The sequence below is a fragment of the Typopeltis vanoorti genome, chromosome 12, assembly GCF_054136105.1.
Source record: "Typopeltis vanoorti isolate ZY-2024b chromosome 12, IOZ_Tvanoo_1.0, whole genome shotgun sequence".
Lineage (NCBI taxonomy): Eukaryota > Metazoa > Arthropoda > Arachnida > Uropygi > Thelyphonidae > Typopeltis > Typopeltis vanoorti.
The window spans coordinates 5,854,457-5,869,971 of NC_143560.1; the positions used below are offsets into that span (position 1 = coordinate 5,854,457).

General features: G+C 37.0%; 1 protein-coding gene across 5 annotated transcripts in view; it reads right to left on the reverse strand.

The window, feature by feature from the left end:
- LOC150100558 (FHF complex subunit HOOK-interacting protein 1B-like) overlaps positions 1-15,515 on the reverse strand; it is a 303,141-nt gene that overhangs the window by 130,050 nt on the left and 157,576 nt on the right. For all 5 annotated transcript variants that reach the window (XM_090401613.1, XM_090401614.1, XM_090401612.1 and 2 more), the window contains exon 7: positions 2,162-2,248. In XM_090401613.1, the coding sequence (XP_090257739.1) occupies positions 2,162-2,248 (87 nt within the window). The remainder of the gene's footprint in view (positions 1-2,161; positions 2,249-15,515) is intronic.

A 15,515-nucleotide genomic window follows, 5' to 3' on the forward strand; every position in this document is an offset into this window, starting at 1 on the left:
GCCTTGGTTGGCACTTCCAGACCACAGGTTATTGGCATTAGTGAAACATGGCTGACTGAATATGATATAGCTAGTGGGATTGAATGTGAGGGGTATAGTGTGTGTGCAGGAATGACAGGGAGAATAAAATGGGGAGAGGAGTATTAGTGATGATAGCTGATGAGCTGCAGCCAAGGAGAATAGAAGTTGAATTACAGGATAGAGAAAAGAGCACATTTGAGACCATTTGGTGTGAGATTGAGGCTAGCAGAACAAAATATACAATTGGTGCTGCTATAGATCAGGTGATGGAAAAGATGGTGGAGATAGTATGCATAAGCAAATAGAAGAAATGAGTGGAAGAGAGTAATTATTACGGGAGATTTCAACTATGGTAGCATTGATTGGAGGGAGGAGAGGACACACGGGAAGAAGGAATTGGATTTTATGCGGTTATTAAGGGATAAGTATCTGCAACAGCATGTAATGGAAAATATTAGAGGTCAGAGAGTGCGTGACCTAGTAATTGCATCTGAGGATTTGACTGCAACGAATATTACCACATTGCCACCAATTGGTGAGACTCATCATAGGGTCTTGACTTGGGAGGTGGCTAAAAGTGTGGAATTTACAATTAAGATAGGATACATGTGGAATTATCAGGCTGGAAAGTATGACAAGCTTAGCAGTTTGACTGGTTCAGTGGGAGGCGGTTAAGAAGTGTTTGCAGGAGGCAATGGCTGACTGGATACCTAGAGTCCGAATAATAAATCAAGTAGGGATTAAATGGATGAATAACACAATTAAGCTTGAGCTGCAAAAAAAGAAGCAACTGTGGAGGGAATTTAAGGAGAAAGGTGAGCTACAGGCACATGAACAGTATAAAGCCCAGGCCAGAAGGGTAACAAGTGTTAAGAAAAGCAAAAGCAAATTATGAAAGAACATTAACCATGCAGGCTAAAGAGAATCCCAAACAGTTTTTTCGATATGTTGCAAGTAAAAGAAAAAATGTATACGGCAGATTGATTTTAAAGAATGCCGAAGGTAGGGAAGTAAACGAATCAGTTGAAATAGTAGAATTACTGAGTCAGCACTTTGCAAGAGTATATCATCCATGTGGTGACATTGCAGAAATGGAAGAACCAACAGCTTATACGGGAATTGTGGTGAATGAAGTGGAGGTGAATAGTCTATTACAAAACCTCAATGTCAATTCATCTGCAGGACTGGATGGTATACCAGTTCATATCATACGAGAAGCGGCTAAAGAATTGTCAGTGTCTTTGACCATTTTGTTTAATTTGAGTCTCAGGTCTGGGTTAGTCCCAAGGGGTGGAAAGAGGGGGAAAATAGTTCCACTGCATAAAAGAGGTTCCAAGACTGCTGTTGAAAATTACCGGCCAATCAGCATATCAGGAATTGTTGTCAAGGTCTTCAAGAAAATAGTCAAGAGAAAAATACAAGATTGGATAGATGAAAATAGGATACTGTATGGGGGACAGCATGGTTTTTGTGAAGGGTAGATCATGCCTCAGTAACTTGCTCACGTTCTATAACACAGTGATGGCTGAACTGGATAAGGATAACGGGTTTACAGTGATTCTACTGGACCTTGCTAAAGCCTTTGATAGGATACCACATGGAATTCTAATCAGTAAACTGCAGCCTATGAGAATGAATATAGGGTTGGTGAGATGGATAGGAGGGTGGTTGATGGAGAGATATCAGAGGGCAGTTTATTCAGGAGTAGAGTCCAAAAGACAGCCTGTGACTAGTGGTGTGCTGCAGGGTTCAGTTCTTGGACCACTACTGTTTAATTTGTTCATTAACTATATAGGAAAGGATCTGAGAGGACCTGTGCATCTGTTTGCGGATGATGCAAAGTTCGGTACAGCAATAGTGAATGCTCAGGATGTCAAAATTTTGCAGGATAATATAACATACTTTCCAAAAGTATGTTATACTTGCCAAGCATTTGTTTTATTGTTTTCACATGAAATATATTTGTGATTATGCTACTTGTACATAGAGAGCAGCTGTTGTATCTGGTGGCGGCTTTTTATAACCCATAAAGTTACATCATGGTGTTTGAGTCCAAATATTTAATGGTGACATTATTATTATTATTTTTTTATGAAATGAAGCCAACTGAGGAATTTGCAAAACTACTATGAATTCTTACCTGATGTAATGCTGGACCAAGGACAGGTACAAGAAATCCTTGATAAAGATATTCTAAGAGTTGCTCTTGTACCATTGGATGTGATACCTAAAAGTATTATTTGAACTTTAGTAAATGTTGATTTTTTTTAAAGCATGTAACTTCATATAAGCAATCTGCAGTCAACATACATTAAAAACCTTAATATAGTTTCCTGAAAAAGTTGTCAAAAGACATGCATAACTAAAACGTGTTGAGACAATATTTTGGCTTTTTTCATATATATATATTTTATGTTATTTATTTAAAGGAGACAATTTGATGATTGTGTAAAAAAGTTATATCTGTTCCATAAATATGACATTAGATATATCTCAGCATATTTGCATATAGCACATCACAAACAATATCAAACAGGAATTGCAGGTGAAAAAGAGATATAAGGAGAGGGGTGGAGAGCAGATGCATAAAGAATATAAGACTCGGGCCAAGAGAGTGACTAGTATAGTGAGGAAGGCAAAACTGAAATATGAGAAGAGATTGGCACTAAGATCCAAAGAAAATCCCAGGGAATTTTTTAGCTATGTGGTCAGTAGGAGGAGAAATGATTGTGGAAGAATGACATTGTGGGATAAAAATGGGAACAGAGTGACTGATGCAGAGGACATAGTGGGGTTGTTCATTGAGCACTTGGAGTATTTCATCCTGGAGAATGTTTCAATACTAGAGGGGTAAGGCATATTCAAGGGTTAGAGGTGCAAGAGGAGAGTGTGTTCCAAATACTGAGTACTCTGGATGTCAGCAAAGCTGACATCTGGGTTTTCAATGAAAGTCTGGCCACAGGAAAGGTATCCAAGGAATGGAAGGATGGTAAGATAGTGCCACTGCATAAGGTCAGTAGCAGACTGGAAGTGTCTAATTATAGGCCAGTTTGTATGTCATTAGTAGTTGTTAAGATCCTGGAGAAATTAGTGAGGGACTGTGTACAGAGTTGGGCAGATGAGGGTAATGTTATCTATGAGAATCAACATGGATTTGTTAAGGGGTGCTCTTAAGTAATATGATTGCCTTTTATAATAAAGTGACAAGAGCAGTTGATAAGGGAAAAGCATACACTGCCATTCTTTTGGATTTTGCAAAAGGCATTGGACAGAGTGCCACATGATAAGCTGATATTTAAGTTACAGCGCATGGGTTTAGATGTCGGGTTAGTCAACTGGATTCAGAATTGGCTGCCTGATAGGTATCAGAGTTGTGTATGGTGGAGCAATATCAAGGAAGCAGAAGGTTACAAGTGGGGTTCCACAGGGCTCAGTACTGGGACTGTATTGGAAGTTTATTTTCCACTTGGTTAGACTATAATAAATTTAGTTGAATCCTTTATCCAAGAGTGTAAGCAAACAAAGTTTGCCCCTAAAGTATCTTCAGGACTGAGGCAACTGGTGGTAAAGGTGGACCAAGCTCTCATTACTCCTTGTCTTAGTATCTCCCATAATGCAAAGCACATCTCCTTGCGGCCTAAGGTGGTACATCTTTTGGCAACTCATATAGGTAAATATGACCTCTACATTGCTTCTGCCTTAGTATCACCACTTCTGGTCCGGCTCCCACTGACGAGACCTCAATAAAAGTCGAAACCGGTCTGGGTAGTGGCCCTTCTCTTAATGCATAGCATTATACATGTCTGCAAGGAGATGTGCTTTGCATTATGGGAGATACTAAGACAAGGAGTAACGAGAGTTTGGTCCACCTTCACCACGAGTTACCTCAGTCCTGAAGATACTTCAGGTGCAAATTTTGTTTGCGTACACTTGGATTATTATGGGACCTGTTTGTTTAACCTTTATATCAATGATATTGTCAATGGATTACAGGGAGATATTCAGTTGTTTGCAGATAATGTGAAGCTGGGAAGGGTTATTAGTAATAGTGAAGATGTGGCAGACCTGAAAGAGGATTTGAATAAACTAGATAGATGGTATATGAACAGGGGTATCAGTTTAATGCAGCAACATGTAAAATCTTGAAGTTTGGGATACATCTTGTCTCCCCTTACTTCCTCTAGGATAGCTCCTCCAATCAAGAAGTAAGGGGAGACAAGAGATCTGAGAGGGATGATTGATATAAAACTGAAATTCGGGGGAGCATATTGCAAAGGGGATTTAAGGTAAACAAGAGGAGTGCTGCAATACTGAGAAGGACGCTGACCTGCAGAGATAGAAGAGTTATGATTCCGTTGTATAAGACCCTGATCAGACCACACTTAGACTACTGTCCTCAAATTTGGTCCCCAGAATTTGAAGGGGATAAATTAACTGTGAAAAGGATACAGAGGCAGATAACAAAGATGGTTTCAGGACTGTAGTTATGAGGATCGGCTGAGGGAATGTGGACTGCAGAGTTTGGTGGATAGAAGGGGTGATATGACTGAGACTTTTTAAATTGTTGAGAGGCAGTTACAGGGTGGATACTGGGGAGTTCTTTCACTTGGTGGAGCAGTGATGACAAAGGGCCTTCTCTGGAAGCTAAGAGCAAGAGGATGTGGAGTGGTTTCTTTGTATGGAGGGTGGTGGAACCGTGGAATGCATTGCCTGATAGAGTGGTGAGAGCAAGAACAGTCAATGAGTTCAAGAATGGTATGACAGACTGTGTTTCCTCCCACAATGAGTATCTTGACTCCATGGAGTCCTGAATAATAATATTTATTACTGAACATATTTACTTTTTTTTAAAAAATCAGCAATGAAACACGCTAACCTAAAATATGCAAACAACACAGTCAACTGTTTATTTACACTGATTTTCATTCTCAGTCACTGAGGATCAACAAAGTACAGCCTAAAAATAAACACATAGAAAACAATGATAATCTAACCTTAAAAAGCCACCCTACAGAAAACAAGAAGATTTTTTATAACTGAGAAGCCTAACCACTTATAATGAAACCAACAAGAAATAAAAAGGATACAAACAGCCAAAACACAAATGCTAACAGAAAAGTTAGCATAAATACAATATGACCTTCTGTGTATATTCTACATCAGAAACATGGATGACTGAAAAGAAATGGAAAAATGACAGATGATTCTGGAGATGCAGTTACTAAGAAAAATGATGCAGATTAAGATAGATAATGTTACAAAATAAAAGTTCTTGAAAAAGCAAACCAATAAAAAGGAACTTAATGAATGAATGAGATCTGTCTATTCATTAGACATCATTAGATGCCATATGGTCACTCTACTGCTTGGTGATGTGCCACACTAGTCCTCGTCAGGTGGTCCTGTTGTATGCTTTTCTGGAGGCTTTAACACGTTTGCTGCCAACTACGAGTATACTCGTATGACGCTTACTGCCAGCAACGAGATTACCGTACTGAACTTGAAGAAGTGAAATTGCTCGGCGTATGGGAACAGACTATGCCGAAGCAGCGTGGCAGCGAACGTGTTAACTCTGAAGATCAGTTACTCTAGACACACCGTCCATCTCACTGAGGGTCTACCTCTTCCATCCTTTCAAGTTGTCTAAAATATTTCAAATTTCTTCTGCCAATATCCTTAAGGAGCCTTGAAGTTGTACCGATCTTTTTTAGCAGTCATTTATTTGCTTGTCTGCCTTTCAGTATATGATATCCTTAACAACCATCTGTAACACCACATCTCAAAAGCAGCAAAACAAATCCATAAGTTGCATTTGTTCCTGCGGGAATAGATCCATCCTTCAATATTGACGTCAAGTCTCTTACTGTTGTTTTAACCATTCCTAATCTTCTTTTGACATCCTCTGAACAGCAATTCTTCACATTAATAATGGATCCCAGGTACACCTGTTTTTCAGGAAATTCATGTCTATATTTCCTTTGAGAACCATAATCTTAGTCTTGCTAGGATTGAGCTAAAGTCCTCTGTTATTACTGATCTCATTAACTTTGTCAAGGATTTGTCCTTTCAATGAGATCAGAAAGAAGAAAGAAAAATGAAATTCTTATGGCATGTTCTAAGAAAAGGTATCTAATGTGATCATCACAGAAAACTACAATGAAGCTGACAAGATTTTAATATACGACAGTCAAAGAAGACTAGACAGGCAAAATATCAACCAGATCTTTAGAGATGAACAAGATAGGAATAAGTGGAAAACCATGGCCGCTAACCTCTGGACCAAAGATGGCACCTGAATGAATGAATGGAACAAGATATCTTACAGATCATTTTTCAGATCCTTTTTTCTGAAAAAATTATATTAGATAACATTTAATGATTTCTGCTTTTTTTTTTGAATACCACAAATTTATATACAATAATATTCCAGAAGAATCTTAACTTTAGCCTTAAAAATGCAGAAAGAAATGTCCACTATTTTAAGAATACTCCTTGCAATAATTTTTAAATGGTTTATTTCATTAATCAGATTGAAGATGTGTGTTAATAAAAGTAGCTTGATGGGTGGAAAAGTAGTATAGGGGAGAAATATATAAGTAACTAAAGGGATTAATAGGACTGATGCAAAATAAATTGTTCAAAACATAAGGGAAAGACCAGCCAGGTTGGATCTAGTTTTTGCTTAGTGTGTGATGAATGAGTGGAATAGATTGCCAGAGGGTGATATCATGAATGTTTTCTCAGAGAATGACTTCAAGATGCATGAAATACTGCACAAATAATGGTTAATATAGATATCCTGTGATGAGTCTTCAGACTTCATGGCAATGACCATGTAATAATATGTTTCAATACACATCAGCTATTTTCACTGTATAAAGATCGACTCAATAGATATCTTTGATGTGAAGTATTCCTATTACTTCCAGCCAGCAAATATTACTTTATCTTATCATTAACACATTCGCTGATAAAAGCCAACTACAAATATACTCGTATGTCGATTACCGACCTCCTATGCCAAGCAGGAGTTAACCGGTAGTATAAACATGTTAATTTGGACCCTTGGCTTGGAATAAAGCAGAGAGCATGTCTGGGGGCTTGGTAGAAGGAAAATATTTCAGCAAAAGCATATTATATTTTAAGAGGTATTGTTGTATAAACTGTGTATTTATTAATACAAATAAAACAAGTTTTTTCAACATATATATATATATATATTAAAAAAAAAAAAAAGAATTGCATGACTAGAACTGAGATTTAACTAAAAAGGTTTTAATATAAAAATAGCCAGTGCATTATCAAGTCATATCCTTTTCTCGGCTAATCCTTATGATGAAAGCCGAAGTCACAAAGTCTGCTGGGAAAAATCTTCTAACATCTTCCGTGGCAATGATGAACTAGAGAGAAAAATCGTGGAATCTAGGGAAATCATCTTCAATCCTGTTCATCTAAATAATAACTTGAGCAACAACCTCCCAGATAGTCATTCAGCTGTAATCATGTACTGGCGTTCACGAGATGCAACTAGCACGTACTTTCCCAACAATACAACAAACAAAAGAACAGCTTTAAATACAACTACAAAGATTTAATGTCAATTATGTATAGAGACTCTCTCTATGATGTTCATAGTTTATTTAAGCTTCAGTGTTTTAGTGTTTTTTCTTTCTTTTATAATGTCACCTGATGAAGGCTGTTACAAGCCAAAACTAGTCGTGTTTTTATATTAAAACCTTTTTACTTAAATCTCGGTTCTAGTCATTCAATTCTTTTTAAAAAATATGTATGTTAACCGAGTTAATGATCATTCTTTCATATATATATATATATATACGATATATCATCATCTGAGTCATCGCTAGAGTCGTCTATAGGATTATAATCATCTTTGGAATTGGAACCAAATAATTCATTCCATTCATCATCGCTCATATTAGCATAAGCTTCTAATTTTTAATCAGTAAACTTTCTTTAGTAAATCTAATTCTTAATCAGTAAACTTTCTGGCCATGGTGTAATTGAAGGTTTTTATTTAGATAATTTTAAATAATTGTAAGATTAGATGCAATAAAACCTTACTGCACTGAATGCTGAACGTCACTGACTCTGAACTCAAGTTACACAGTTGTTAGCGCATGTAAGACATAGGTGGGGGGTGATATGAGCTTACTTGGTGTATGAAACAAAATCCTGTCTGATAAGTCAGCTACGAGATAACTCGTACTGACCTTGTAGCAGTGAAAATGCTTGGTATGCGATAACAAACTATGCCTGAAGAGTGTGGGAGCGAACATGTTAAACAAAATCCTAGAAAGTTTTAAAAATGGTTGTAAAAAGAAAGTCCCCCCCCCCCCCCCCCAATCCCTTTAAGACATTTATAATGACAACTTCTTTAGACTCACTATCCAAACCTAAGATAATCAATATAATTATAGTGTAAAAAAAGGATCTAGTGCAATTAGGATATCGGCATTCAGTTATTTGATTCGGGAAAAGCCTCTTAGTCATGTTTGTGTGTGGGGGGGTATTCAAATTGCTACAAGAGATAAAAATGCATTTCACTTTGTATGTATATATATATAGATATATATAGATAATTTGTTCGAAACAGCAGTAGTGAAAGTTTTATTTGAAAAATATCATAATAATGCTTTCAAAACTTATAGTAAATTTATTTCTTTTGAAATATGTAATTTTTTTTTTTCAAGTCAATACAACTTAACGTTTCTCCAGTTTCTTCCATGCAATAACATCTGCAGGGATTGTCATGCCAACTGAAAATAATTATAAAAATTATAATTTTTTTTTACTTTAGGGGTTAGGGGTGTTTAAAAGGGTCAAAGCTATATAACTGAGAGGAGACCTCCACATAGCCTTTAAGGGAATGCGGAAAATCGAACAGGGCTTCTGACCTAACGTACAATCCTCACCTTCTGATGGTGCACTCCATTAGGTAACTACCTGGATACTAAACGAATGAGGATGGGCTGGCCATTTGGAATTTAGCTGACCAAATTGTATTCTTATTGGCTTAAAATGACAATGTAAAATGTATAACATGACAGAATTCCATGCCAGCTGGGGCATTGAACGGTCACACAAGGCATACGTTCTTTTGTCAGGGAACCAGGCCAAATAGTACAAAGTCAGCTAGCAGAACAAATCCTGAAACACATACCAACTCAACATCAACAGAGTTCAAGATTGGTACTATCAACATAAGAAGCCTGAACGGCAAAAAAAAAAGGAACTAGCAGAAGAATTGGATCAGTACCAGATCAACATAATAGGGGTGATGGAAAAAAAAAAAAAGACAAAAGGTGAAATCTTTCTAAGCAATAGATACAAAATGTTATATTTAGGCAACAACAATCAGGGAAAAGGAGTAGCTATAGTATTCAACACAAGATACGAGGCTAATCTTCTTGAATAGTAGGCAATATCAAGTAGAGTGATGTGGGCAATATCAGAATGGAGAAGTGAACAATGAGACCTATTTGTGCCTATGGTCCAACAGAACGTTCCACTAAAGTAGAAATGGAGGAATTTTTTAAGGCTTTTAGAGAAAGTAATGAAAAAAAGAAAAGTTGGTCCTTGTTGGTGGATCTAAAGAGCAGAGTAGGAAATGATTGTCAGACATACAGAAATATTTTGGGAAAAGAGCAAAACTAATAATAATGGCAAATACGTATTGAATTTCTGCTCAGGACATGGATATTACTAACTCCATGTTCCAACATAAAAATGTGCATAAATTCACATGAAGAGAAGAGGCAAGGAATAAAAAAAGTCTCATTGACTATGTTATCGTCAATACTGATGTTTTCCCACTGGTGCAGAACATTAGGGTGCACATAGGATTTCAAATTGGAAGTGATCACTATTTAGTCTTGAGCAGGATAAAACTGAATTTCATATTGAAAAGAACAAGAAGAAAGAAAGTTTAAAGCAAATAAAAGTTGAACAGCTCTCAGATGTGAACTGTAGACTAAAATACATGAACATTATTCAAAAAAAAATGAAAGAGTTTGAGAAGAGGAACCAAAGCTTAGAGATTCAGTGGCAAGCTCTAAAAAAAAAACATTGACTGATTCAGAGAGGCAAGTGGTGAGGTTGCCTAGAAAAATTAGAACGAACTCCATGTGGACAAAGGAAATTGAAGAGGCAGTGAAGGAAAAGAAGAAAAAAGCACATCAGAAGTTCCTGGCAAAAAAAAAAAAGTCAGCTTGTGCTCTTAGAGAATACAGAGAGACAAATGTAAGAAAGCTAAACAATAGTCATGGGAAGACTGATAAGAACATAGAAAATAAATATCAAGAAGGTGGCAAGATATTTTGGAAGCTTTGAAAAAGCTCAGAAATGGAAGAAAGAGTGCTGTAAAAGGAATTAAAGATGATAAAGGCAACAAGAAAACTGTAGAAAAAGTATCCTTGATGTCAACATCATCAGCCGTTTCAATCCACTGTGGGATGAAGGACTTTCCAAGATTACTCTAAAACTGTCCATGGCACTCTTTTCCCATGTGATTCCTGAAAATCTGATATCATCAGTCCACCATGATTTAGGTGCATATTGGCATCATGGTTGTTTTTCCTCTCGTGGAATCCAATCAAGTACTTCTTTTGTCCTTTGTTGATCATGTCTTCGAGCAATGCCGAGCCTATTGTCACTTCAGATGTTTCACTCTTCCTATGATGTCAGAGACTTGGGTTTGATTTCTTATGCGCATATTCCTTTTGTAATCCAGTCGTGTGATACCAAGCATACTTCTTTCCATACTAAATTGTGTTGTTCTTAATTTTTGAATTTCCTTTGCCTTTAGTGTCCATGTTTCACAGCCATATGTCAATATCGAAAGAATACACATTAGTTAATTCTCGTAGACAGGCTTATACATTGGTTATGCATTTCTAAATCACTTAGGGAATTGAACAACGTAGATCCGAATATAAATTAAATTATACTTTAATAAATATTTCCGATATTTCGGCAACGTCACGTTGCCATTATCAAAAGGAACTTACAAAAAGGCACTACAACACAGTAACTGAGAATGAAGATATGAAGCTATCGTTCCCCTAGAAGTCCTGATGGTGCCCTCTAGCGGGCTAAGTAGGTGTTCCTGGACGTTGGGCTAAAGGTCTGTTGATGTATGCCTCCCAAATTTGGGGCAGTCGCATACAACCACTTTTGTTGAGGTTTGGAGAGTTTCTAAGGGATGAGGGTGATTTCATAAATAGTCTTTCGAATTTGTATTTGCTACGGTGTATTACTGTAGCTTTCTTCCACCATATTCTGTGGCGTGTATCCAGAGCATGGTCTTGTGAAATCGGATGTAGTCCTTGTGTTCAGAAATTCTGATATTCGTTGTCCTGCCTGTTTGGCCAAACTACGACAGTTTACAACTGCAAGGGACATAGTATACACCAGGTAGGTCTAGGGGAAGTGGTAGGTCTTTGGTGGAGCGGATAAGGGATGCCAATTTTCTGTAAGGCCCGTAACAGGAGGTGAAGTCATGTTTTTTTAAAATTTTGGTAATTTTTTCCGAGGGTGCCTCGGATGTAGGGAATGGTGATGGATTTAGAGTAATCTTTGTTGTGGAGGGGGGGGGCTGTGGTTTGTAGGTTTTAATATTTTTTGGATTTTTTTTTTTTTTGGGGGGGGGGGGGGGTAGCCATTGGCTGAGAAAAGAAAATTAAGGATGCGATTTAGTTCAGTGTTTAGGGCCATGTCGTTAGAACAGATTAGTTTAGCCCTGTTGTATAGTGTTTTCACCACTCCATATTGTTGTGAGGGGGGGGGGGGGAGTGTTGGTGAATGTATCTGCCTGTATGGGTGGGTTTTCTATAAACTGAGAAAACCAAGGGTCTATCAGGCTGGTGGGTGACTGGTGTGACTGGTGAAAGGGAGGCTGTTGTTTTCCTCTTTTTCCAGGGCGAACTTGATTCTGGAGTGTTGGTTGTTTAAGTGTGTGTAAGGAAGGAGAGGAATGTTTCAGAGCCATGTGGCCAAATAGCGAACACATCATCAACGTAGCAAAGCCATATGGTTAGTTTTTGTGGGGCAGTAGCTAAGGCTTTTTCTTCAAAGATCTCCATAAAGAAATTGGCCAAGGGTGGGGAGAGTGGTGAACCAATGGCTGTCCCCTCTATTTATTTGTAGAATTCTCCCTGCCAAACAAAATAACCTGAGTTCATTGTAAACTGTAATAGGGCTGAGATTTCTCCCAATATCTCAGCCCTAATTATTCCACATTTCAAGCCTTTGATGGCTTTTTCTACTTCAAGTAAGGATATGCATTCCTAACTGTATGCCTGTTGAGTGTTTTTCACCACTGTGCTAACACTGTTTTGTTTAGCAATTTTTCGAAATAATTACTCCATACTTCAAGGATATCTTTTTTTCTCCCATTTTCATGTCACTTTTTATCATCTCTAACTCCTTTTATAGCACTCTTTCCTCCATTTCTAAGCTTCCTCAACAATCTCCAGAATATTTTGCCATCATCTTGATATTTATTTTCTATGTTGTTGCCAAAGTCCTCCCATGATTTTTGTTTAGCTTTCTTACATTTGTACCATGGAGTTCTGATTTTTCTAACCTTGCAGACTACCTAAGGTAGAAGTGGAGGAATTTTTTGATGCTTTAAAAAAAGCCACTGACACAATGAAAAAGGAAAAGTTGTTCCTTATTGGGGGATTTAAATAGCAGAGTAGGAAATGATTGTCAGACATACAGAAATATTTTGGGAAAATTTGGAGTAAAGAGCAAACTAATAATAATGGCAAATACCTGTTGGATTTCTGCTCAGGACATGGACTGGTTATTACTAACACCATGTTGTAACATAAAAATGTGCACAAATTCACATGGAGAGAAGAAGCAAGGAATAAGAAAAGTCTCATTGACTATGTTATTGTTGATAGTGATGTTTTCTCCCTGGTGCAGGATACCAGAGTGTACAGAGGACTTGAAATTGGAAGAGATCACTAACTAGTCTTAAGCAGGATAAAATTGAAATTCATATTGAAAAGAATAACATGTAAGAAAGTTTTAAAGCGAATAAAAGTTGAGCAGCTCTCTGATGTGAACTTAGACTAAAATACACAAAAAATATTGAAGAAAAAATGAAAGAGTTTGAGAACAGCAACCAAACCTTGGAGATTCGGTGGAACCCTGATTGATTCAGACAGAGAGGCATGTAGTGAGGTTGTCTGCAAGGATAGAAAAATCCGAACTCCATGGTGGACACAGGAAGTTAAAGAGGCAGTGAAGGAAAAGAAGAAAGCATATCAAAAGTTCCTGGTAAATAAGTCAGCTTTTGCACTTAGAGAATACAGAGACAAATGACAGAAAGCTAAACACTGTGTAAAACTAGCTAAACAAAAGTCATGGGAGGACTTTGGCAAGAACATAGAAAATAGATATCAAGAAGGTGGCAAAATATTCTGGAGGTTGTTGAAGCTTAGGAATGGAGGAAAGAGTGCTGTAAAAGGAATTAGAGATGATAAAGGTGACATAAAAATGGAAGAAAAAGATATCCTTGAAGTATGGAGTAATTACGATGAAAAATTGCTAAATGAAACAAGCAGTGATAGCACAGTGGTAAAAAACACTCAACAGGCATACAGTCAGGAATACATATCCATACTTGAAGTAGAAAAAGCCATCAAAGGTTTGAAATATGGAAAGGCAGCAGGAGTAGATGATATTCGACCATAAATGCTGAAGTATGGTTGTATAAATGTCTTACAGTGGCTGCACTGCATAGTTCAGAAAGCCTGGACAGAGGAACGAATTCCCGATGATTGGAGTAGAGCTGTATTACAGCTCTACTCCAATATAGCACACATATATAAAATAGCACACATATATAAAAAGGGAAATAAAACTGAATGTGAGAATTACAGAGGTATTTCCCTACTGAGTGTTCCTGGCAACATCTATGCAAGTATACTTGAGAAGAATTGTGGAAGAAAAGCTTGGTAAACATATTTGGTCGTTTATAATTAAAATACAATTTTATTTGTTTTTTTTATGTTTATTACAAGTTTCGCCAGCAGACTGTCTGACTTTTTCAAGGCGTTTATGAAAAGACATGTGGATAATGCTCAGTTTTGTTGGCCTTTCTGCATTTTTCTCTTTCGTCATTTATAATTAAAATTGTATTTTAATTATAAATGACCAAATATGTTTAGTTTAAACAGTTTAATGAAACACAAAGTTCGGTGCATGGAAAGAGAAAAATGCAGAAAGGTCAACAAACTGAGCATTATCCACATGTCATTTCATAAACGCCTTGAAAAAGTCAGACAGTCTGCTGGCGAAACTTGTAATAAACATAAAAAAAACAAATAAAATTGTATTTTAATTATAAACGACCAAATATGTTTACCAAGCTTTGTGTCTGCTGGCGAAAATGGTAGGCTATAATATAAGTTTGTTTTTATGGTCAGCATTAAATAAAATTGTATTTTAAACCTGCTTATTCTTGTAAACAGCTGAGATAATATATTTAGAGCAAATTTAGGCTGAAATTTGCTCATTAAGCTTTCTCATATATCATAACTTATGGTGTGCAAAATGACAATAATAATGTAGAAATGTAGTGCTTTGTACATGCTGCAATTTGTTTTATATGCAGAAGCCAATCACTCCATAATGGCCAAATTCAGAGTTCATAATAACATCAGTTTTATTAGTTGAACAATGAAAGAGAACAGGAGATTACAATAAAAAAGCAAATTTAAGCAAAAGGAAATAAAGCTGATATACTAAATGGATTAAAACTCAGAGGAAAGATTAAAAGAATGATACTGATCTGAAGAAAGAGAATTAACCTGCATTCTGATATTATTTAAGGAAATACAATGGACAGCCTTCATAGAGATGGAAGAAAACTAATGTGCTTTATAGAAGTCATTATGGGTCAGAAAGATTATTCTTAGAGTCAGCCTAGCAGGCTAGAATGGGTGTGTGTGTATGTTCTTGGATGTTGGACTGAAGTTCTAAGGTTTGTGCAATGAAATCTGTTGAGGTTTGAATAGCTTACAATCTGTATGAAAAATTGGCATACCTTATCTGCTTCCCCAGACCAGCCATAGTCCCTAGACCTGTCTGGTGTCTATTAGGTACAGTATAGTTGCAAGCTGTCCTATGGCCAAACAGGGAGAACACTCAACATCAGAATTGTTGAACACAAAGACAACAACTAGTTCCATCACTGTGGCCACTCATGTCTTGCTGACAATACCCTGAATGCCCACCACAGGATATAAATGAAAAAAAGTCACCCTACTGTACAACTGCAAATTTAAATATGCAAGATTTTCCTGGAATCTGTCTCAACCAAAGTTGCTGAGATTTGGGTAGCATGAAACTGCTCCAAATCTGGGAAGCACTCATCCGTGGAACTCAGCTCAGCAGCCAAGAACACCATCCTAGCTCATTATAGAGAACTATTTAAAACTTTAGGCATGCCTTTGTTGCTC